Raw genomic sequence first — 23,798 nt, forward strand, 5'->3', positions numbered from 1 at the left:
CTGATCACCAGCACATCCCTGGTTGCAAAGATCTCCCCTGCCCCGAGGCCCTTTGCCCTGTGAGATCCCCCTCCTCACAGGGCCCCATCACCATGGGGTTCAAGGGTCCTCGGCACAGCTGCCAGGGGAGAGCTCCACCTCTCGGAGTCAGTTTCACCCCAGAGCCAGGCAGGCACCCAAGGCAGCTGAAGAACAGGGATATGCCCTGGTCCTCGCTTGTCAGTTTCCCTCTGCAGAAAGCAAGTTCCTGGCATGGAGAAGGGCTTATCTTATGCTTCCTCTTGGCTAGATGTGCTTTCTCAGCTGCATTGGGCCGTAGCCTCCTGCCCTCTGCCCTGTTCTTGTCTCTCCTCCTTGGTGCTGTTTCCCGCAGGGGCTTTGTTGTCAGAGTCCCTAATGGAGCAGGAGCAGAGAAAGTCCAGGGAACACGGCTCCTTCCGTCATGCCTCCGCAGAACTGCCACCTGGTGAACACAAGTTGCTTGGATGTGTCCTTGTTACTGTGGCGACTATCAGTCTTGGGGAAAGAATGGAAAGCAGGAGGCTGATAACATTGGGGGGCACCATCCTGATGCCCCATGATGGAATTGCTAATCAGTGAAGCACACTGCTGTTTGAGGACTAACTGGATTTTAACTCTTCCTTTTGCTGTTTGAGGACTAACTGGCTTTTAACTCTTCCTTTTGACAGATGAGAAAAGACAACCAGAATGGAACCCAAACCTCAGAAGAGTCCAGGTACCTGGGGATATACTCTCTGAAGTAAAAAACTTTATTGAAAATGACGAGCAATTCTCGTCAAGCTAACCAGGGTATGGAAGACAGTTTTAGTGAGGCCAGTGGGCAGCATTCTGGGACAATGGTTCCTCGTATGGAGAGTGTGACAGGGGCTGTGGGGTTCCGTTAATTATTTTATAAGAGCTCACCTATCTAGAAATTTGACATTTTCTGATTTTCATTAACCAAATGTTCCATCTGTCGCTTGGAGATGGTACTAAGACAAACGATAGCCCAGAAAAAACTGAAAACTATTTTGTAACTTAGTAGGAAATTCTCACTTGGAGAAACTGCCTTAATTGTTATTAGAGAGGTAGCTCAAGGTATATTATTCAAAGGTCCTTGTTCATGTTGACGTAGCTCATAGAAGGGGTACTTAGGAAAGCTGAGTGTAGGATGAAATAATTTAGAAAGGAATTTATCCAGTTTGATTTAAAAATAAATAGTTTTCAATATCTATTCAAAGCACCTGTTATTAGTAAAGTCACTGCACTTCATATTACAGAGAATATACAGATTAAGTTATAGAGTCATTGCTCTCAGTGAGTTTATAAATTTTGGGGGGAAGTTAAACACATGTGAGCAGCTGTATTGAAAAGATAAGAGAAGCACAAATAATCAGGGTATGATAGGAATCATGAAATAAGTGTGAAATGTTATGGGGATCTAAGGAAGAGCATGCAAGTAGTTATGGGAATCCAGAGACGTCTGATGAGAAAGCTTTAAGCCGGACCCTAAAAGATGTATAGGATTTTAAAAGAGATTGGAAAAGAGCACGTCTCAGCAGAGAGGGATGGCATGAGCCAAAACAATGCGTGGGTTAGAGGCAGGATATGTCAAAGGACAATGCATGTATAAAGTAGGACAAGGGAGAGTACCGGATGAGGCCGAGGCACTCTACTGTGCCAGACCTTGACCTCATATGACCAGGAATCCTCGAAGCCTTTTGAGCAAGAGAAAGGGCTCATTAGGTTTGCATTTTAGGCTGGTCATATTTTTTGAAACAGCTTTGTGTGGTGAAAATGACATACAATAAGCTGCACATATTTAAAGTGTACAATGTGATAAGTTTTGATGTGTGTGTATGCCTGGGAAACTATCACCACAATCAAGATAATGAACATATGCCTCACTCCCAAAAGTTTTCTGTTATCGATTTCCAATTTGATTCCATTATGTTCTGAAAATATACTTTGTAAACCTTGGATCCTTTCAAATGTATTGAGACTGGTTTTGTGGCCCAGAATATGACCTGTCTTGGTACATGTTGCCTGTGCCGTGGAGAAGGGCGCCCATGCTGCCGTGTTGAGTGTCTATAAATATCAATCAGGTCAAGTTTGTTGACAGTGTTGTTCAAGTCCACTCTATCTTTATGATTTTCTGCCTATTTTTTCTACCAGTTATGGAGAGAAGGGTAGTGAAATCTCTGACTCTGTGCATTTCTCTACGTCTCCATGCCGTTCTATCAGTTTTGGCTTCATGTAGGTTGAAGCTCTGTTATTAGGCACATAAATATGTACGATTATTAGGTCCTCTTGATTAATTGACCCCTTTATCATTATAAAAAGAACTTTAACCCTGGTAATATTTTTTTTGTTTTGAAATCTGATGTTAATATAGCCAACCCAGCTTTCTTTAGGCTGCTTTGGCATAGTATGTTCTTTTTTTGACCTTTTATTTATAACCTATTTCTGTCTTTATATTTAAAATGTATTTCTTGGGGCGCCTGGGTGGCTCAGTCGTTAAGCATCTGCCTTCGGCTCAGGGCGTGATCCCAGCGTTATGGGATCGAGCCCCACATCAGGCTCCTCCGCTATGAGCCTGCTTCTTCCTCTCCCACTCCCCCTGCTTGTGTTCCCTCTCTCTGGCGCTCTCTCTCTCTCTCTCAAGTAAATAAATAAANAAAGATTGTATTTATTTATTTGACAGGGAGAGAGACAGCCAACGAGAGGGGGAACACAAGCAGGGGGAGTTGGAGAGGAAGAAGCAGGCTCCCAGGGGAGCAGGGAGCCCGATGCGGGGATAGATCCCAGGACCCTGGGATCACGCCGTGAGCTGAAGGCAGACGTTTAACAACTGAGCCACCCAGACACCCCTTTTGCTGTATTTAGAATTCTAGAATGACGTGTTTTTCTTTCGNAAAAAATAAATAAATAAATAAAATAAAATGTATTTCTCATAAGTACCACACAGTTGGGTCTTGCTTTTTTATCCAATCTGACTAATCTCTTTTAATTGAATTGTTTAGACTTATAATGATTAGTGATATGATCAGGTTTGAGTCTATCATAATGTTGTTTCCTATTTGTCTCATTTTTTCTTTGTTCATCTTTTCCCTCTTTTTCATCCTTTTTTGAATTAATTGAGTACGTTTATGATACTTTTTATCTCCTTTCCTGGCTTATGAATTGTAACTGTTCGTTNGTTTTTTTCCCTTCTGCATACATATTCCACCCCCACCCTACCCCAACCCCGCTGATTTTAAGGTTTTTTCTCTTTTATCACTGGTTTTGAGCAATTTGATTACAATGTGCCTTAGTGTAGTTTTCTTCATGTACCTTGTGTTTGGGTTCCTGACCTGCTTGGATCTCTGGGTTTATNTTTGTTATTTCTAGTGGTTGCTTTAGGAATGATAGTGTATATCTTTAACATATCCCAGTCTATCTTATTACAAGTGATATTATACCAATTCACATATTACATAAGAATTTTACAGAAGTATACTTCCATTTTCCCCTCCTGGCTTTCACGCATTTTATTTATTGAAATTGCATTTTTCTTACACTTATGCTATTATCTGCACAACATATTGTTAGTATTATTGTTTGAACAACCAATTGAATTTTAAAATTTTTAAAGGCAATGGAATGTTTTATTTAATAAATTGTGTAGTAGGTAGGATATTTGGTTTATTACTTTATTATTCTTTTTTATTTATTAATTTTTAAAATTGTATTTATTTTGCTCTATTTTTTATTATTATTTATTATTATTTATTTATTATTATTATTATGTTCAATTAGCCAACGTATAGTACCTCATTAGTTTTTGATGTAGTGTTCAGTGATTCATTAGCTGCATATGTATGTTTTAAATAATAAGAAAATGATTCAAATATTTTCCTTTGGAGTCACCATTCAGTGTTGTTCATTCATTTATATAAATTCGGATTTCCAGGGGTGCCTGGGTGGCTCAGTCGCTTAAGCATCTGCCTTCAGCTTGGGTTATGATCCTGGGGTCCTGGGATCCAGCTCCACATCAGGCTCCCTGCTCGGTGGGGAGTCTGCTTCTCCCTCTCCCCACCCGCTGCTTGTGCGCTCTCTCGTTATCTCTCTCTCTCTCAAATAAATAAAATCTTAAAAAAATAAAATAAAAAAATAAAATAAAATAAAAAGCAATCATTATTAAAAAATTTCAAGTTTCCACTGGTATAATTTTTTTCCACCCAGAGGACTTCCTTGTAATGCACGCCTCCTGTTGCTGAATTCCTTTAGCTTTTGTGTGTCTGAAAAATGTCTTGAAACTGCCTTTCTTTTTGAAAGATATTTTTGCTGCATTTATTTTTTTTTTAAAGATTGTATTTATTTATTTGACAGGGAGAGAGACAGCCAACGAGAGAGGGAACACAAGCAGGGGGAGTGGGAGAGGAAGAAGCAGGCTCCCAGCGGANAAAGGCAATGGAATGTTTTATTTAATAAATTGTGTAGTAGGTAGGATATTTGGTTTATTACTTTATTATTCTTTTTTATTTATTAATTTTTAAAATTGTATTTATTTTGCTCTATTTTTTATTATTATTTATTATTATTTATTTATTATTATTATTATGTTCAATTAGCCAACGTATAGTACCTCATTAGTTTTTGATGTAGTGTTCAGTGATTCATTAGCTGCATATGTATGTTTTAAATAATAAGAAAATGATTCAAATATTTTCCTTTGGAGTCACCATTCAGTGTTGTTCATTCATTTATATAAATTCGGATTTCCAGGGGTGCCTGGGTGGCTCAGTCGGTTAAGCATCTGCCTTCAGCTTGGGTTATGATCCTGGGGTCCTGGGATCCAGCTCCACATCAGGCTCCCTGCTCGGTGGGGAGTCTGCTTCTCCCTCTCCCCACCCGCTGCTTGTGCGCTCTCTCGTTATCTCTCTCTCTCTCAAATAAATAAAATCTTAAAAAAATAAAATAAAAAAATAAAATAAAATAAAAAGCAATCATTATTAAAAAATTTCAAGTTTCCACTGGTATAATTTTTTTCCACCCAGAGGACTTCCTTGTAATGCACGCCTCCTGTTGCTGAATTCCTTTAGCTTTTGTGTGTCTGAAAAATGTCTTGAAACTGCCTTTCTTTTTGAAAGATATTTTTGCTGCATTTATTTTTTTTTAAAGATTGTATTTATTTATTTGACAGGGAGAGAGACAGCCAACGAGAGAGGGAACACAAGCAGGGGGAGTGGGAGAGGAAGAAGCAGGCTCCCAGCGGAGCAGGGAGCCCGATGCGGGGATAGATCCCAGGACCCTGGGATCATGCCGTGAGCCGAAGGCAGAAGTTTAACAACTGAGCCACCCAGACACCCCTTTTGCTGTATTTAGAATTCTAGAATGACGTGTTTTTCTTTCGGTACTTTAAATATGTTGCACCACTGGTTTTTTGCTTGCATTGTTTCTGATGAGAAATCTAATATCTTACTTACAGTTTGTTTGTTTTTTTCCCTTCTGCATACATATTCCACCCCCACCCTACCCCAACCCCACTGATTTTAAGGTTTTTTCTCTTTTATCACTGGTTTTGAGCAATTTGATTACCATGTGCCTTAGTGTAGTTTTCTTCATGTACCTTGTGTTTGGGTTCCTGACCTGCTTGGATCTCTGGGTTTATAATTTTCTTTAAATTCTCTGGCCTTGGGCAGTTTCCTCACACCCATATATTGATTAATAATCTTGAGTACTTAAGAACTTGATGCACGTTTCTGTGGTTCTTCCTGTGTGCAGCCCTCTCCTCTCTGGCACTCTGTCCTGTGAACCCTAGTGCCTCGATCTCCCTGAACTCTTAGCTCTGTCTCCTCAACCCAGGCATCCACCTGGTTCCACCTCAGTTCCCCTTTCTTATGCTATAGCCTGGAATCTCTCTCAAGGGAATTGTAGGGCCTACCCTGATTGTTTCCTGTTTTTTCCCTTCTGCATACATATTCCACCCCCACCCTACCCCAACCCCGCTGATTTTAAGGTTTTTTCTCTTTTATCACTGGTTTTGAGCAATTTGATTACAATGTGCCTTAGTGTAGTTTTCTTCATGTACCTTGTGTTTGGGTTCCTGACCTGCTTGGATCTCTGGGTTTATAATTTTCTTTAAATTCTCTGGCCTTGGGCAGTTTCCTCACACCCATATATTGATTAATAATCTTGAGTACTTAAGAACTTGATGCACGTTTCTGTGGTTCTTCCTGTGTGCAGCCCTCTCCTCTCTGGCACTCTGTCCTGTGAACCCTAGTGCCTCGATCTCCCTGAACTCTTAGCTCTGTCTCCTCAACCCAGGCATCCACCTGGTTCCACCTCAGTTCCCCTTTCTTATGCTATAGCCTGGAATCTCTCTCAAGGGAATTGTAGGGCCTACCCTGATTGTTTCCTGTCTCTTAGGGATCAGTGACTTTAACTGCCCATGCTCACTGTCTTGAAAACCACTATTTTATATATTCTGTCTGCTAAACCCGTCCCTGTTATTCTGTCTTTGCCCAAAGTGCTAGATCAGTCAGAGTTGGCGTTTAGTCTCAGGGATATGTCAAGGATGGAGTTGAAGATGTCAAGACTGGAGTTAGGGGGTCAAACTGGACAGCTACTGAAACAGTACAGTGAAAAACATATACAGGCCTCGAATTCACATGAATTGAAACATACTGAAACGCTTGAAGGTCTTGAAGGCAGTGCAGGTAGGAACAGAGAAATAGGGATGGATCCCAGAAGTATTCAGGAAGTGAAAATAGGCATGATGTAATCACTGACTGGCCATAACGCTGATGGAAGGGTGAGAGTTATGGTGATTCCTCAGCTTCAGTTCTGGAGAAAACAGTGCCATTGCCGCGGTCAACAAACACCGTCAGAGTTTTCGTGCCCTGGAGCTAGTAATCAGTGTGAGTACTGGGGACCCCCTGGGAATGCCTAAACTGGGCAACGTTTTCACAGATATTTACTTTACTTTAAGATTCTGCTACTTGTAAGGGCACCTGGGTAGCTCAGTCTGAGCATCTGACTCTTAATTTCAGCTCCGGTCATGATCTCAGGGTCATGAGATTGAGTCCTGCGTCTGGCTCCATGATGGGCGTGGACCCTGCTTGAGATTCTCTTTCCTTCTCCCTCTGCCCCTCCGCCCCTTAAAAAAAGATTCTGCTCATTGTATACAATGTTATCAGAGACTTTTAAGACTAAATTTTCATAAAATATCGACATCTATTGAGCACTCTAAATTGAGTGAGAGCACCTAAGTTATAGGCAGATGAGAGACTGGTTTATTTTACAAATGATAAAGGCTAAAGTTTCCTCTGTTATTAATAATAGCTACTCTTCAGTGAGCCCTACTGTGTGCCAGGCCCAGTCCTGAGAGGTTTCCATGCATTAACTCCTTCAGTCCTCACCACAAATCTGTAAGGTCAGTGCTGTTGCCTCCATTTTACAGAAGAGGAAACAGGGAGACTTAGTGATCCAACGTGCTGTATAAATACTTGTACAGTAACTACATCTGTGAGTTTTGTCCAAGGCCACATGACGATTTTAAAGAGGAGCTAATTGCAATATTGTTTCCTTCTGTTTTACTTTTCCAGTGTGTGTGTGTGTGTGTGTGTGCGCGCGCACACGGGTGTGAAGGCATGAGGGATGGAGAGCAGGCAGAGTTGCTGCAGAGGGAGAAGGAGGCAAGGTGAGGACAGCTGCCTAATTACTAGATTCTGGGGTCACCTGGCTGGCTCAGTTGGAAGAGCATGTGACTCTTAATCCCAGGATCATGAGTTTGTGTTGGATGTAGAGATTACTTAAATAAATAAACTTTTTTTAAAAATGTTTTAAAAGGGGTGCATCTGGGTGGCTCAGTCAGTTAAGCGTCTGCCTTTAGCTCAGTCATGATCCCAGGGTCCTGGGATTGAGCCCCACATCAGGCTCCCTGCTCAGCAGGGGGTCTGCTTCTCCCTCTGCCTGCTGCCCCTACTCGTCGTGCTCTCTCTCTCTCTCTCTAATAAATAAATAAAATCATTAAAAAATATTCTTAAAAAAGGTTAAAAAAATTACTAGATAGACTGTAGCATCATGTCTCCATCAGCTGTGCTCCCTAATCCTCATTCTGTTTCCACTTAATAAAAAGGCTCTAACTCTTTAGTAAAGGCTGTCTTTTATAAAACCATGGACAAACTAGAACCACAGCCTGGATGTGAAAGCAAAATCAAGCTTTTTTTTTTTTTTAATAAATTTTATTTTAACAGCATTGCATTTTTCTAAATGAACGTAGTGCAGATTTCTTGAAGACATTTTTGAAACTACAGAAAAAAAAACCTATAAATTTTAATACTTACTGAGATGCAGTTCACATTTTGGAAACCTTGTGATTTAACCACTCTGCCGCCTCATTTTCAATAGCAGGTGGTTTTTTCTTTTGTTTGCTAAGCCAAGGCAAGGCAGAATTATCCTGCTCCTCCGGCTGGTTCTTCAACAAGAATAGAGACAAACCTTTGCTTACATCTAGAAAAGCCAGCAACGTGCCCCCAGATGCTAGACATTAAGGAACTTCCATGTGTCGTCTGAAGGAAGGTCCTGATTGTGGACGAATAAGAGCACTCCTTGTCCTTTGGCTTCTTTGTTTTCCTGGCCTATTATAGATGTTCTTTGCCGTAACTGAATAATTTGAAGACTTTTCCAGAGGTAAATAGTGTTTTCCAATTGAAGCAGTTCTTTTCCAAAATTTGCAGGGAACAAATGGAGTCTGTTCACTTTCTTTTATTAGGCAAACAATTTACATTTTATTATGAAAATGAAGTCTGCAAACAAGATTACTTTATTAAATCACCACCTCCTCAGCTTTTCTTCTCCGCTGTAAGTATTCACCATGATTTAACAGGCCTCCCACCAGGCTTATGAGCATTTTTAAAATCCTTTCTCTTCCTCTGAGATTTAACTAAGATGCAAAATGTTTTCATTTTTCAGTCTTCTTGGAAAAAGCGGTTTTTCATTCTTTCAAAGAGTGGGGAAAGGAGACTTCGTCTTTCCTATTACAAAGACCAACATCGCCGAGGGTCCATTGAAATTGACCGGTGTGTATCCAATCGAGAAAACTGTTTATAACAGCAAATACTAACAAGGTGCATGCAAATCAAAATTTAAATCATTGACGGAAAGAACCAAAGGCTTCACACTCAACAATATTTGTTGCTGAAAAGAAGCTAAAATGAGGAATGTTTTTGAGTAAAACATAGCTAAATACTTATTTTCTATTGTATGCTATAGTTCATGAATTATTAATAAGCATCTAGTAACAACAGATTTTGATTCACTTAATTTATGGATGAGGGCAAATACAATCATCATTTCATTAAACCAAGATGGATTTTTAGAAAGTATTTAGATTGGCTTTTTTTTTGTCTTCTCTTTCGGACATTACGTACAAAACGAAAATTAGAAAACACTATACTTTGTAGAACAAAGACTCCAACTGAAAAAAAGAAGTTTTGAATTAAGTTTGAGGCTGAGCAAAGTATTTTCAATCAGTGATGAACCAGATCTTAACTTATTTTCTAAAATTATCGGACAGTTTCCAAAACATTGATCAAGCAGATCCAAATTTTATTCCACTTGAATCCTAATGTAAAACGCTAGTCTTTATGTTTGAATCTGTTTAATACTTTGTGTCTGTACCTGACAGAAATTCCAGTGTGGAAGTTGGCATAAGTGGCCATGAAAAAATGCAATCCATACATAAGATGTTTAAATGTCACCCTGATGAGGTGATGTCCATCCGAACCACTAACAGGGAATACTTCCTCATCGGCCAGGATAGGTAAGTCATAAGATAGCACAGAATGTTTCCTGTCTATACAATAAAAAATAGACACACAGACAAATAAAATGTCTTAAACCAATAAACAACATACTTTGAAGAGCAGCCCATGGCCACACTCTTCAAGACCATCTGGATAGTCTTCCTTATTTTTGAAAATATTTTGGAAAGTCCCGGTATTTGCTTCCTAGGGCGGCCATACTGAAGTACCACAAACTGGTGTCTTAGAACAACAGAGCTGTATTGTCTCACTGTTCTGGAGGCTAGACATCTGAAATCAGGGTGTCCCAGGCCCATACTCCCTTTGAAGTCCTAAGGAAGGTCTGTTCCATGTCTGTCTCCTAACTTCTGGTAGTTGCTGGGCTTGTGGTGGTAGAACTACAAGGTTCACACAGCATTCTCCCTGGGTACATGTCTCTGCATCCAAACTTTTTTTTTTTAAAGATTTTATTTATTTATTTGACAGAGAGACAGCCAGTGAGAGAGGGAACACAAGCAGGGGGAGTGGGAGAGGAAGAAGCAGGCTTCCAGTGGAGGAGCCTGATGTGGGGCTCGATCCCAGAATGCCGGGATCACGCCCTGAGCTGAAGGCAGACGCTTAACGACTGCGCCACCCAGGTGCCCCCCAAACTTTTTATAAGGACATTTGTTTTATTGGATTAGGAGTCCAGTATGACGTCATCTGAACTAATTACATCAACAATAACCCAACCCAATTTCCAAAAAAGGTCACATCCTGAGATACTGGGGATTGGGACTTCAATATCCAAATTTTGAGGGGACACAATTCAACCCACAACGCTATCACCATCCCCCCAGATGCATTTCACATAAAAGGACCCAATACACAGGGGCGCCTGGGTGGCTCAGTTGGCTCAGTGTCCGACTCTTGATTTCGGCTCAGGTCATGATCTCATGGGTTGTGGGAACGAGCTCCCTGCTCAGCAGGGAGTCTGCTTGTCTCCCTCTCCCTCTGCTCTCTCCCCCATCCTCTCTTAAATAAATAAATAAATCTTAAAAAAAAAAATAACCAATTCACAAACGTCTGCACAAACTACCCATATTAGGGAGGGGCAATGCTCATCCCTGAAGGACTCTTCAGTTTTTAAGAGGGACTCCTGGTGCTAGCTGAGGTGCCTAATAGATCCTTCAGAGATGATTATCTGTTTGGCAGAGGCCAAGGTCAAGGGAGGAAGCTGTGAGAGGAGGCAGCGAATGCTGACGCCAAAGTATGAGGAGCCTTGATCTGTTGCAGGTGAAGCCCAAGGCCAAAAGCTTTCTTTTTACATTGTCACAAAAAGTCAATAGCAAAGAAGACGTGATTTCTCTAAATTCATTCAAACGCATTCTTCATAAATACATGCCCCCCCCCAAAGGGAAGCACACCTGGATAGCTGCACAAAAGTGGCGCTGACAGGTTAAGGGGCTCACTTGAGAACACAAAAGAAATCCGTGTCAAAGCCGAGAGCTCCAAACCCTATGATTATTACTGTTATTTTCCAGCGTTCTTCTCATTTCCCCGAGCGCTCCTCACAGAGGTGGCGTGAAGATTAATTCTAGGGTGCAAGTGTGGGGGTGGTGAGGAGCCCGCGGGTCATCGAAGCTACTTCAGAAAAAAATCTTTATTTCCCTGGTACCTGTTCCCACTGCCTGTTCCAACCTTAATAAAAGAACCCTTCTCTGGTTCAAAAGGAGCACACGCCAGCTGTGAGTTTCTTCCTATCAACAGGGAGAAGATTAAAGACTGGGTCTCCTTCGTGTCATCATTCTGCCATGGTGGAGAGGCCACACGCCGCAACCCCGAGGTGACTCTGCGTCACTAATAAAGTAACGGGGCACGTGAGCATCACCTCTTTCACGAGGAAACAATGGTAGCTTTTTTTTTTCCTCCTTAGCAACTGGCACTAATAGGAGGAATAAATAAGCGGAAGCAGGTACATCCTTGTTATTTTTATGCTTAACAATAGGAAAAAAATACTTCTGTGTTTTGCAAGAGACCCAAAATACAGATGCTTCAACTCTTCATGACCGGGGTCAGAGGAGTGAAAGGTGACTATGGCATTTTTTTAAGAGTAGCGAAACTGGAGTCTTCTCCATCGTTGTTATGCAAGGTGCATAATGGCTTCCTTTTGAAGGTGGTTCCTATAAAAACGCTTTTCCTATCTCTTGCATTTTCAATGTAATCTCTCTCTCTTGTAAAGGTTAGTTGCTTTAAGTTTTTCATTTACTTCCCAAGAACCTTCGCTAATTTACCCAAGTCCTTTCTTAGGGCAGACCTTTATAAATGAAACTCTAGGTATTGTTTTGACATGTTTTCTAAGTTGTTCGATGCTGACAATGAAAGCAGAGGCCAAGGAGGAGGGAAAGCAAGGCATGTCTATGAGTAGATTCAAATGGTTAGAGCCACGGGGCGGGGTGCAGAGGGGCATAGGCTTGAAAAGGCAAGTGGAGGGAAACTCAGGGCATCCGAAGGTCAGACTGAGAGTCCTCACGGGTTTGAAAACAGCAGAGAGGCATGATTACGTCATGTCTTAGTGAAAGAAGGCTGGCTGGGGGTAAAAATGTTCGTGGTAAAAGACTGGAAGCAGGAAGCCCAGCTACGAAGCTGCTGTTTAATTCCAGGTAAGAGATCAACCGTGCCCTGATTGCAATATTCCTTTCCCATAAGCAGGAGAAATTCTCACTGGGTGGTAAAAGGCCCTCTTCAGACCCCAGCCCTCTCCTTGGTCTTTCCAGCCCATCAGAGACTGTCAGCCGCACCACACCAAGAAACAGTCTTCCAGACATGGTAATCAGACTTACGTCTCTCTCTTTCTCTCTCAGGACGCCTTGCCTGGGGGTCAGCTGAGGCTTTAAAAGTCTTACCAATGTATCTGAAACCTTCCTCTAAGCCTAACCCACCATAAGAATGATTCTTAGCTCTCGTGTTGGTCTTATGTTTGGTCTGTTTCTCATACACAATGAGCCTTACTGCTTGCCCTGCCTACCTCGAAAGGCATTCATCCATTCTGGGTGCTCCTCCCCTGCATCTGGGTATGTGGGGTAGAGAACCCTCCACCCAACCAAAAGCCTGGCTGCCAACCTTCTCCCCCCTTTCACACAGAGGGCCACAGAGGGCCTCCATAAACACATTCCCGAAACACCACTTGGTTTTCTGCCATACCATCTACAGTTCGGAGGTAAAATCGAGGTTCTTACTAATTTCCTTCATTTACCCAGATCAATCTTGCTTCCCTTTGTGTGTGTGTGTGTGTGTCTGTGTGTGTGTGTGTCTGTGTGTCTGTGTGAGTGAGTGTGACTTCATCTTCCTAATGAAATCCACTTGAGGAAAAAAATACATCTGGCCCTTGAAAGTGATTTGTGATTATACTCTCTGGCTCTCTCAGATTTGCAATCTTCCCAGGTTTGGATAAGTGGGCTGAGTAATTGTTTGTTTGTTTGCTTTTTCTTCTGCCATGGATACCATTTTCTGCTTTAGAGATGTAACCATTGGCTTTCCCTTCTCCCTGGGTACCAAGCACATCGTAACATGGCATAACCTCCTGTTTCATCTAGTTGGGAGCTCTCCAACTATTTTAAAAGCCTTCAATAGCAGATCAAATTCACCAGGCCAAACACCTCATTTGGTATTTGCAGGAAATGGGTTGCAAAAGATAACTCTTTTCAGTAAACACCTCTTGTGTTTCACTCACGGTGCCCCTTCTCCCTAAAGAGAACGTTACCAGTCATCTTGCCTTTTCACATGCTATATTCCAGTTCAGTGATTTTTCAGTCAGCTCCAGTTAAGAGTACCATCTGCCTTGTTGGGGTTCGTTGTTGTTGAAATTAAGTAGGAACCCTTCTTCATCCCCAGCTCCGCCTGGTCTGGCTTCATGATCTTGGCACTGGAGAAATGGACACAGCTGAAAGGATTATGTTTTTAAAATCACTTTCCTTCAAGGACTTCTTAGAACACATTCAAGATCAAGATCTTTTCAAAACCCGCTGCTCTCAGGCATTGTTCTTAGAAGAATGAAGTTGTGCTTATAACAATTCTCCGGCCATGCAAAGCAGCTCCTTTAGTAGAGTATCTGGTATCTACTGGGGAGGGAAGGCGGTAATTGGTTGAACCCACATTACCTTGAAGACTATAATTCATACTGTCACATGATCAACATTAGCAAATTGCATTGCTATGGAAACAATAGAAGTATATGAGCAGAACACAAAAGAGGAACTCTGAGCAGGAAGAGGAAAGGTGTGGTGCCTTGACCGTGGGCTAATTACCTTCTCAGATGGCATGGGGTGAAAACTAGTAGGTGGGGGTGGGGGTGGGGGCCTCTGTGGCAGGGCTTAGTGCCTTAAAATACTACCCCCCGCCCCTGCCAGGGAGAACCACTTGTTCTGAGTTACAGACCCCAAAGGTAGAGAAAAGCCTGAAAGATGGGCTTATATTTTTACATCATCAAGGTGACCCAGACACAAGAGGCAAGTTCAAGTTGTGTGGGTTTCTTCATGTAACCTTGGAAGATCCTCTGATCTTCTCAACCCAGTTAATCTATTATGGCTTTTCCAGAGAGCATATGGTTTAATTCTGTCCCCTGCAAAAAGGAAAGAGGGAAAGAAAGAAAGAAAGAAAGAAAGAAAGAAAGAAAGAAAGAAAGAAAGAAAGAAAGAAAGAAAGAGGAAGGAAGGAAGGAAGGAAGGAAGGAAGGAAGGAAGGAAGGAAGGAAGGAAAGAATTAATTGTCTTCATCTCTTTATTCAGTATTTTATGGAAAAAAATTCTCCAGGACTCAGACCAGCTCATTTACCACAGGATTCCTTGTCAGAGACTACTGAAGATACAGAAGAAGAGAGTCATTATATTAGTCCTCGAAGTATTCTTTTAGAGGTAACCCCTTCCATCCATGAATCCTTCATTCCTTGTATAGATATTTGCGGGGCCCCGGCTGCGCGCCGTTCCTGAGGTACTAGGCTGGGTTCGGTGGAACAGAGCAATGAGTCAGGCAAGGTGATGGCTCACCGTGTTGACACTTGAACAGGAGCCAGCCACGATACCAGGCAGAAAGGGCTCCGTGCTGATGAGAGATGCTTATAAAATGCATGGAGTGCATGAGGGAAGGAAGGCACGGGAGGTGATTTCCAGACAGGCCAGGTAAAACTAAGCTAGTAAAGCCAAGAAAACTAAGCTAAGAGGCCATTGAAAAAAAGACTCCCCACCAAATTAAGTACCAAACCATGCAGAAGTTCAGAGAAGGAGGGCGAAGGCCAGGGTGGTCAGAGGGGACTGTGGGACCTCGCAAGGCCTGAACACAGCTTCATCAGGCCAGAGGGCACAGGGCACTCCAGGGAAAGCAAGGGGCATGAAAGCTGGCTCTGGAAAACCACCATTCCTAGGGGAGCAGCGGGAAGACTGGCTTGACTGGAATGAAATTTTCCAATTACAGGTTCATGATTAATCTGTTAGGCAGGCAGCTAAAAGCCTTCAGGGTTTTTGAGCAACCATTCCCCCAAATGACTTCGTCGTGAGGGGCTAGTGGAGAGCCTCCTGGGGGCAGTATTTTCTAGGACCTTTGCAGCCCCTTGCAGCCGCTTGGCTAGCCTGCAAGCAGGGTAGCCTGAGGCCAGCTCTGTGTTGCGTGGGAGTCTGACCCAGCCAGGTGACATGATTCTGCAGCAGCACCGGCTGGGAAAAAGAGTTCTTATCATTAAGTGCCTAGTGATGAAACAGAAAAATAAATAGCCATCTAGTCCAATAAAACAGCGTATTGAGAGCATGGGGGAATCCAGGAGGAGAAAGCAGACTTTACTGGTTCAATGTCCTAGAATGAGCACTACTGTTCACCCAGTGGGGGACGTACTTACTATTTCAGGGCCCAGAGCCATCATGGAGGGGGTAAAGGGGTACCTGGCTATCGGTAGACTTGCATTCTTACGTCTGTTCCTCTTGTCTGTAGTTAGATACTTTTGTTGCTTCCAATGATTCTGGCGAATCTGCTGCAGCTGGCAGTCCAGACCAGTTCTCCGAGGGAACTGAGGATCATTACATGCCAATGAAATCCTGGTATGTAAGATTGCCATGTGCTTAACATTGATTTTTAACTAATGCACTTTTACAGAACAGTTACTGTTGACATAATAATTCAAAAGCATTAACTAGACCCAGCTCACCACATTATTCTGTAATCATAAAACAAGAAGAAGTGAGGGATGCCTGGGTGGCTCAGTCAGTTAAGCCGCTGCCTTTGGTTCAGGTCATGATCCCAGCGTCCTGGGATCGAGCCCCACATTGGGCTCCTTGCTCAGCGGGTAGCCTGCTTCCCCCTCTGCCTGCTGCTTCACCTGCTTATGCTCTCTCCCTGACAAATAAATAAATAAAATCTTTAAAAAGTAGGGGGAAAAAAAGCCAAGAAGAAGTGAGAATGATTTCTTTATCCCCTGAAAACCATTCAGTGACCACCTCAGGCCATATTCTGTCTCCTGGGGAACTTATATTCTATTCTGAATTTATGTCTCACACTCTCCCTTCTGTCTTCCAAGTCCTCCCAATGTAAAGAGTTATTTTGACCCCATTTCCATTTTCAGAAGGAAAGTTTGTCACCTTGGATTCTGTGATTCTGAGGGTTGGGCACACTTGAAGACCTTGTTAGTTTTCACATGGCTCCTAGCTACTGAAATCTGATTCACACACCATAGAAAGTTGTAAATAGACATGTTGAAAAAAGATATTGTATTAATTTCTTATACCGTAGTTTTTTCAGAGAGACATCCCACAAGACTGCTGATAGCAAAGAGGAATCCCAGGCCCTTCCAGAGATCCAGAATGGGGGGCTTCACTTGCAAGAACAAGGCTCACAAAGTGACTCTTGTCTCCCACCTGCCAATATGGAAGCACAGACCACGAATGACAAAAAGCGGTTGGCCTCACTTACCGTTGTGCAATTATCTATACTAATCAAGTAAAGTTCTAATTTCTAAAACTTTATGGGCCCTTAGAGCAAGGCAGCCTTCCTTTTTTACCCAGAATTCAAATTTTAAAGTAGTTCCTAAAAATTTCCAAGTCAGCCAACATTTTGACCAGCTTCCCCTTCTCACTGATGTGGTGGCCAAGGACAGTAACAGAGCTGGAAGCAAAGTGGTCCCCTGGGCTGTGGGTAGCATTTTCAAATAGTTCTAAAAATTCTCCCTTGGCTAGTCTTTCATGTCCTCAAACTTTGGATCACGCTGAACTCGGTAGCGTGCCCCCCAACATCTACAGTTAAAATGATGGGCACACAAGTTGTATGGCGTTTGGTTATAGAATAGGAGGGAGATGTTTGGGTTTTACATGATGCCAAGAGCATTTGATGAGATTGTTCTCCATTTTCACTCTTTCCATTGTCATCTTCAATGGAATCATTTCCAGGGGAGAAATGAGCAGATGGATGTGATATATAATCAACTTGGCCCATTTTTTACTCCAGCATCTGAAATCTCCGATTGCATTCCAAGAGGGCTGGGGAAGGCATTAATGAGTAACTTATATTCATATTCTCCAAATCTGGGGGACAATCCTTCACTGGAAAATACCATCTTAGATGTAGGAAGCCAAAGTCTACTCAGGAAGTCCAGCTCAGAGCCAGAGACAGTTGCCTGATGTGACTTTTACAAACATTTTATCTCCTAGCAACATCCATGATGAAGGCCAAGTGGAGAAACTAAATGTGTTCCTTTCTCCTTACGACATCATCAATTATCTCACTCTCATAGAAGCTGCAGGACGGATATGGTAGGTTGGAGTTCTTGATTATAAATCGGGTTGGAAGATGGGGAGACAACAATGATATCTTGAAACTCTGTATGTGGCAAAACAGAGAGCTTGGACGGTGGTGTTGCTGTCATCACCCAAGTTCTTTGGTTGAGGCAGAAATAGGGTGTTGCTGTCAGAGCATCGGCCGGAAGGTGGGTTGTGGATAGGAGGACCCAAAAGTCCAGTAAGCAGCAAATTTCTGATACTTTGAAGGTAAGGAAAAGCAGGAGGGAATAGGTATGTTCCAAGAAAATCATTCCCAATCAATGAGCAATGAGTATTGGATAAATGAGTGAAGTTTGTGAAGTCAACAAGAATCTAAGATCTAAAAGAAAAAGTTGGACCAAGGTCAAAGACTCCCAGACACCTACTGGTCAGGGACAGACACAAAAAAGAGAATTTTCTTAACATCAGCACTGTTTATTTGACTCTATATCCTTTTTAAAACTTCACGATTAATTTTGGTGGATGATTACATTTTTACAAGGGAAGAAAGCCCTTTAATGTAAAGGGGTGACAAGTTCTATAAGAGGGCAGGAAACACAATCTTCCACTTTTCCAAATTTCTTACAATCTCAGAGGTTCAATAAATACTTGGCTGAAACTGTAGACTTCTCTGTGCCTAAGCTTGCTCATTCCTCCATTCATTTATTGTTCATCAGATAGTCATTGTGTAATCATCATGTGCTCACTTTTGATAAATTGAATGCTGTGTCCCATTGCAGTGTGGCTCAGTGGCAAGGGCCCCCACGCCTGGGATGCTTATTTTTCCACGGAGATCATCTTTTGGCCGTGAATGACCTGAAGCCCCACGGCCTGGACGAGGCCTCCTTGTTTCTCAGCCGGTCTGTCCAGAAGGAGGTGAGTCTTGCTGACTGACCCTGACCAGGAATAAGATCAAGGTCTTGGGCAGAGTCTGAACAGTACATGCAAATACATGCAAATAACTGAAATGTTATTTTAGAAGCTTTTCAAAATTGTTTCATATAAGGTAGGTATTTGGAGAGGCCCCCGGGGTGGGAGACTGAACATCAGGGTCCAAGACCTCAAATGCAGCATGAGAGGTGGAAAGAGTTTGCAAGGGAATCACGTTGGCCCAGGGTGTGTGTTCCATCTCCTTTAGCCAGTTTGTGCCTCAGCTTTCTCTTCTGCAAAATTGGGGGTAAGGCTAATACTCGTTGTTGGAGAATTAACTGTGATAATTTGTGTCAATGGCTTACAAATGGGCCTGGCCCACACTAGGTGCTCCATACCGTTTACTGATTTGCTTCTCTGACTACTGGCTGGGGAACGTTGGCCAGGGTCACCTTTTTTACTCTTTGGACTCCTCATCTCAGAAATAGGCTTCACCATACCTTCCTCACAGAGTTATTGGAAGAATTAAACAAAACGTGTGAGTGTGTAGTAACGATGTATGTTTACAAAGGGCTCGCCGTGGCTCTGCCAGTGGGTATCGGCTCAGCGGGGCGAGTTCCTTCCCTGCTTATTTCTAACATGCCGCATGACTGTGGGAAAATCACTTTCTTCTCTGGGCTCCAGCTTTGTCTCTCTGCAGTAGGATAGTTGGTTTTCAACCTGTGCTTCTTGGGCCCCTAAGAGACAGGGATTGGGAAGAGGTGAGGAAGGGGACAGTATATAAGACTTCAACAAGAATGATGTACATTTATCATTTATCTGCTTTCTATGTTGGCTCTGTTAGCCCTCCCAGAAGAAACATTTCTTTGGCTTAAAATTCCTGAAAACCACTGTGCTAGAAGATGTCTCCCAATTTCTTCGAGTTCTGAGGGTTTGTGATTCTATAGGTCTTATCTCTTCTGCATTACACAATAACCTCATTGGTTAAACAAATTGCTTTCTGTATTCCCTAAATGGGGAAAGCTGGCAAGGATGAGCGAATTGTCTAAGGCACATAATTACTTAGTGGCAAGACAAAGACTCATTTCTTCATTCAGTCACTCATTCACCATTTATTGAACACCTCCTTATGCTGGATCCTGGGCTAAGTCCTAGAGCTCCATAAATGGCCTCAGCCAAAGCTCAGGGAGCTCACATATTATGGATCAAATAGGCATGTTATGTGCTAATTACAATAGAGTGTGTGCTATAAGATGTGAACAGAGGGCCATGGGAGCAAAGAGAAAAAAGGGAGTGAATCTATTTGAGGAAGGCCAGAAAGGCATCTCAGAGAAGGTTGTGTCTGGCTTGGGTTTTGAAAACCGGGTAGGAGTTTGGAAAAGAAGTAGATTTCGGGTGCTTAGTCCAACAATCACATGACTATAGTATATTTCCTCTGCCAGAAACCCACCCCGGGCCAAGTGTTCGATAAAATCTTCTGAAACTTACCAAACAATATTCTGACCCAAAGATCCAGGCATCAGCTCTGAAGCCAGAATAAGGATTTTTGCCTGGGAGCAAATCCAGGACCTCCCCCTGGGCACTGCTGACTGCAGTGTGTCAAGATCACCTTTCTACACTGCGGAGTCTCCTGCATGGGAGGGGACAACAGCATTTCTTCTGTGCTGATTCTGCCTCCCCTTTCTATTGGATAACCGTTAGATGCTATGGAGAAACATGGGGTGTGTGCCAACACGGTTATCTGGGAGATCAAAAACTTCTACTTTCCCACCCACCCCCCATTCCTGACCATTGTTTATGTTAAAATGGATGTCCAGTTCTTTTTGAAAATTCTAATAGCTGGTCCCTGGAAGGGAAAAGAATGTTGGAAGAAGGGGGATGTGGAACCAAAGGAGGGGCAGCCAAGGGCCCTAATTGTTTTAGAGCATTTGGACCAATCACATCTACTTTCCCTCCTGCTGGACTATAGTTGAGAGACAATGAGGTTGGCTTGGGGTTGGGGTAGGGACAGCAAGAGGAGGCCATGTGAGATTTTAGGAAGAGGGGGGAAAGGGATGTGTGTAAAAAAAAAAAAAAAAAAGGAGAGATGCTAGATTACAGGAAAGATACTTCAAACTTCAACTTACCCCTGATCTAGTCCGGGGCTGGTTTTGTATGGTTTCATCTGGATTTTCTAGTTTCAAGAGGCTTTTACTTCTTGGTACAACTGGGCACATCGGTCCTCATCAGTGCTTTCTGGAATCCACCCTAAAGGCTCAGGCTGGTGGCCACCAGAGAATAAAAATCCATCCTCCTCCTGAATATACAAGTCATCCTGGCTTCCTCTGGCCCCGATTTTATGGTTCATCACAGGATTTTTCTTCAAAACCAGCTTCAAAGAGTGTTAATGAGGACAGACTGAGAACAATCCTAAGGATAATCTTTAGTCATTTAGTTTCCTCCTTACTTGTGTTGTAGGAAATAAAACTCACCATCGGCCGGATCCCAAATTCAGAGAAATTCCATGCTGTCGGCTGCACGTGCTCGTTAGAAGACGAAGGTGTCGTACCTTTTCAACTGGGTCAGTCTGGACCGGGGAAGACACTGAGGAGGAGTCCAGCCGTTAGAAAGGGTCAGCGCAAAGGAAGTGGAGAGTGACATGCCAGGACCCACTGCAGAGGAGAGGGGATGTGCCCTGGGCTCTGCAGGGGCTCTGCCTCTCACCGCTGTGTGTCAGCACAGCTCTCTGATTTTCTGCATCGACATCTTAGTGGCGGGGTAACTCCCCTCTCTGGCTATTGCATCGGGGTGTTGAGAGGGCCAAAGGTGATGAGTATGGAACACAGAGGAAATGTAAGGCCTTATTATCTCAGACTTTGTCCCACACACCACAGAGACTGGGTAAGTCCCTCATCTAAAACACACTTGTGTGTTCTGTGAGGTCGCGGTCCACACAATCCCTTCTTTGTTAGGGCACGCACGGTTGGAAATGCTCATTCCAGGAAGGCGAATGTCCTGAGAGATGTGATACCATATCAGCCCTCCCCAACACCTCCTGCTACTCGTCAGGCCCCTGTCCAAAATGCTGAGGCAGAGCCACCTCTTGGACTCAGTAATTATCTTGTTTTCTTAAAGACCCAGTAACTATTCTAGAAGTCGAAGCAGTTTTAGGTCATATACAGCAAAGAGCTGTTTTCTCTACAAGGAGTTAAGGCAACGACTTCGCATTTCTGAGTTTGAAAGGTCTTAACTAATTGATACAGTAATTCATTGATCCTACAAGGCCAAAAACATCAAATCTTTTTTCATAAACAGGAAAACAGAGGCAGAGAATGAAAGGACTAATCAAATCTGGGAACGTTAGGGCATCAGGAGGCTTCAGAAAATATATCTTACCACGTTGTCATTTTGTGCAGGAAGACATCAAGGTCCCAAATGTTTCATACAAACAAAACAGAAACAGACTCATAAATACAGAGAAAAAACTGGCGGTTGTGCGAGGAGGGGGAGGGGGGACAGGGAAAGTAGGCAAAGGAGATTAAAAGGGACAAACTTCCAGTTATAAAATAAGGAAGTCTTAGGATGAAAAGCGTAGTGTGGGGAACAGGGTCAATGATAGCGCGATAGCGTTGTGTGGTGACTGCATTAACGGTGGTGACCAGGGTGTAATATACAGGATTGTTGAATCACTCTGTTGTACACCTGAGTCTAATAGAACACGGTATGTCCAAGAGTATCAGTAATCATAATATACTTCCTCTGTGGTTCCCAGTTTCGTAGCTGTTTAGTGGCAGAACCAAGAATCTAAAACCAGCCCTGAGAAACAGATGTCCTGACCCTCACTCTGTGTTTGGACTGAGGTTTGAAAAGACCTTCAGCAGATAGAAGACACATTTCAAATACAGATCTGTTATCCAGATTGTCTAAAAATTCTTACCTACTGTTTCTTTTTTGAAGCTGGATTGAAGACTCCTTTTCCCTAGTTTTATGAAATGTAGTTGACATAAGGCGTTGCATTGGGTCCAGGTATACAACGTAATGATCTGATGTGTGTATATTCTCCTGCTGTTTCTACTTCTAGAAATCTGTGCTACCGAAGTACTCACTCAACACAAAGATTCTTTTGTAATGTTCACTGTAGCATTGTTCGTAATAAAAAAAAATTCTTCAGGGATTGCCTAATGTCGAGGACTTCATGGGATTGGATGCTGTGCAGATGTTCAATGTTCTGCATGGAGTCGCAGGAAGGTGTTTACAGTGTAGTAAGGACGACAAAAGCAGGTTGCGGGGCGCCTGGGAGGCTCAGTCGGTTAAGCGTCTGCCTTTGGCTTAGGTCATGATCTCAGGGTCCTGGGATTGAGTCCCACATCAGGTTCCCTGCTCAGCGGAGAGCCTGCTTCTTCCTCTCCCTCCGCCACGCCCCCTGCTTGTGCTCTCCCTCTCTCTCAAATAAATAAATCAAATCTTTAAAAAAGAAAAAAGCAAGTTGCCAAACAGTAGGCATGACATTGTCCTATTTTTACAAAAACAAATTATTGGTATTTACGTATACGTATGTGTGTATACAAAACCTCCCCCACCCTAATAAGAGAGAAATGCCTGCCTCATCAGCTTCTCGTGAGGTTTAAACGGGCGATGTACGGACAGCACCTAGCACACTGCCTGATACGCAGTGAGCACTCAATGCCGGTTCTGCGGCTGCTGCCTTGACAATGCCGTTTTTTTCAGTAACAATCATCTCTGAAAAGTAGGACCAAGGTTGGCCATGTGGGGGAGGCATTTCTGTAATGTTTGAATTTTTCTTTCTTTTTTTTTTTTTTTGCAATGAGCATGTCATTTTTATTAAAAAAAATACAAGTGTGGAAAATAAATAAATTCTATATATTTATACAAATTTATGTTTATTATATAAATACATATTTATATAAATGTATATTTGTCATATAAATATACTTTCTATATTTATATGTATTATATATTTATATATTATTATTTACATTTATTATATAAAAATAAATGTAGGGGACGCCTGGGTGGCTTAGTCAGTTAAGTGTCTGCCTTTGACTCAGGTCATGATCCTGGGGTCCTGGGATCGAGCCCCTGCCCCCTGCTCCTTCTCTCTCACTCACTCTCTCTCTCAAATAAATAAAATCTTTCAAAAAAAACCCATAAATTTAAATAAATGTTTATATAAATATATAGAATTTATATAAATATTTATATTTATTTTAAAAGATTTTTAAATCTTTATAAGAACCCAAGCCACTTCAGTAAAGGAAATACAAAACCATCAAGGTAAAACTGTCCAGCAACCGACAATGTGGGCGGAGACACTGCTTTGAAGCCTAAAGGTCCTTCCGTGGTTTGGCTCAGAAGTCTACACCAC

The 23,798-nt window shown here is 42.5% G+C and overlaps 1 protein-coding gene across 2 annotated transcripts in view; it reads left to right on the forward strand.

Annotated features, from left to right (window-relative positions):
- Positions 1-22,790, forward strand: part of PLEKHS1 (pleckstrin homology domain containing S1) — a 36,326-nt gene extending 13,536 nt beyond the window's left edge. Inside the window, exons 5-16 of one of the 2 annotated variants that reach the window (XM_034663296.1) lie at positions 690-736; positions 8,759-8,847; positions 8,959-9,065; positions 9,674-9,808; positions 11,538-11,613; positions 12,480-12,596; positions 14,555-14,680; positions 15,747-15,853; positions 16,542-16,748; positions 17,456-17,557; positions 18,304-18,439; positions 20,891-22,790. In XM_034663296.1, coding sequence (XP_034519187.1) covers positions 709-736; positions 8,759-8,847; positions 8,959-9,065; positions 9,674-9,808; positions 11,538-11,613; positions 12,480-12,596; positions 14,555-14,680; positions 15,747-15,853; positions 16,542-16,748; positions 17,456-17,557; positions 18,304-18,439; positions 20,891-21,070 — 1,410 coding nt within the window. In that variant the 5' untranslated portion in view covers positions 690-708 and the 3' untranslated portion in view covers positions 21,071-22,790. Of the gene's footprint in view, positions 1-689; positions 737-6,060; positions 6,903-8,758; positions 8,848-8,958; positions 9,066-9,673; positions 9,809-11,537; positions 11,614-12,479; positions 12,597-14,554; positions 14,681-15,746; positions 15,854-16,541; positions 16,749-17,455; positions 17,558-18,303; positions 18,440-20,890 lie in introns of those variants that run through there. The other variant, XM_034663295.1, reaches the window with a different exon arrangement.
- The last annotated feature ends 1,008 nt before the right edge of the window (positions 22,791-23,798 follow it).

This window comes from Ailuropoda melanoleuca, chromosome 6 (genome assembly GCF_002007445.2).
Source record: "Ailuropoda melanoleuca isolate Jingjing chromosome 6, ASM200744v2, whole genome shotgun sequence".
NCBI classification, from domain to species: domain Eukaryota; kingdom Metazoa; phylum Chordata; class Mammalia; order Carnivora; family Ursidae; genus Ailuropoda; species Ailuropoda melanoleuca.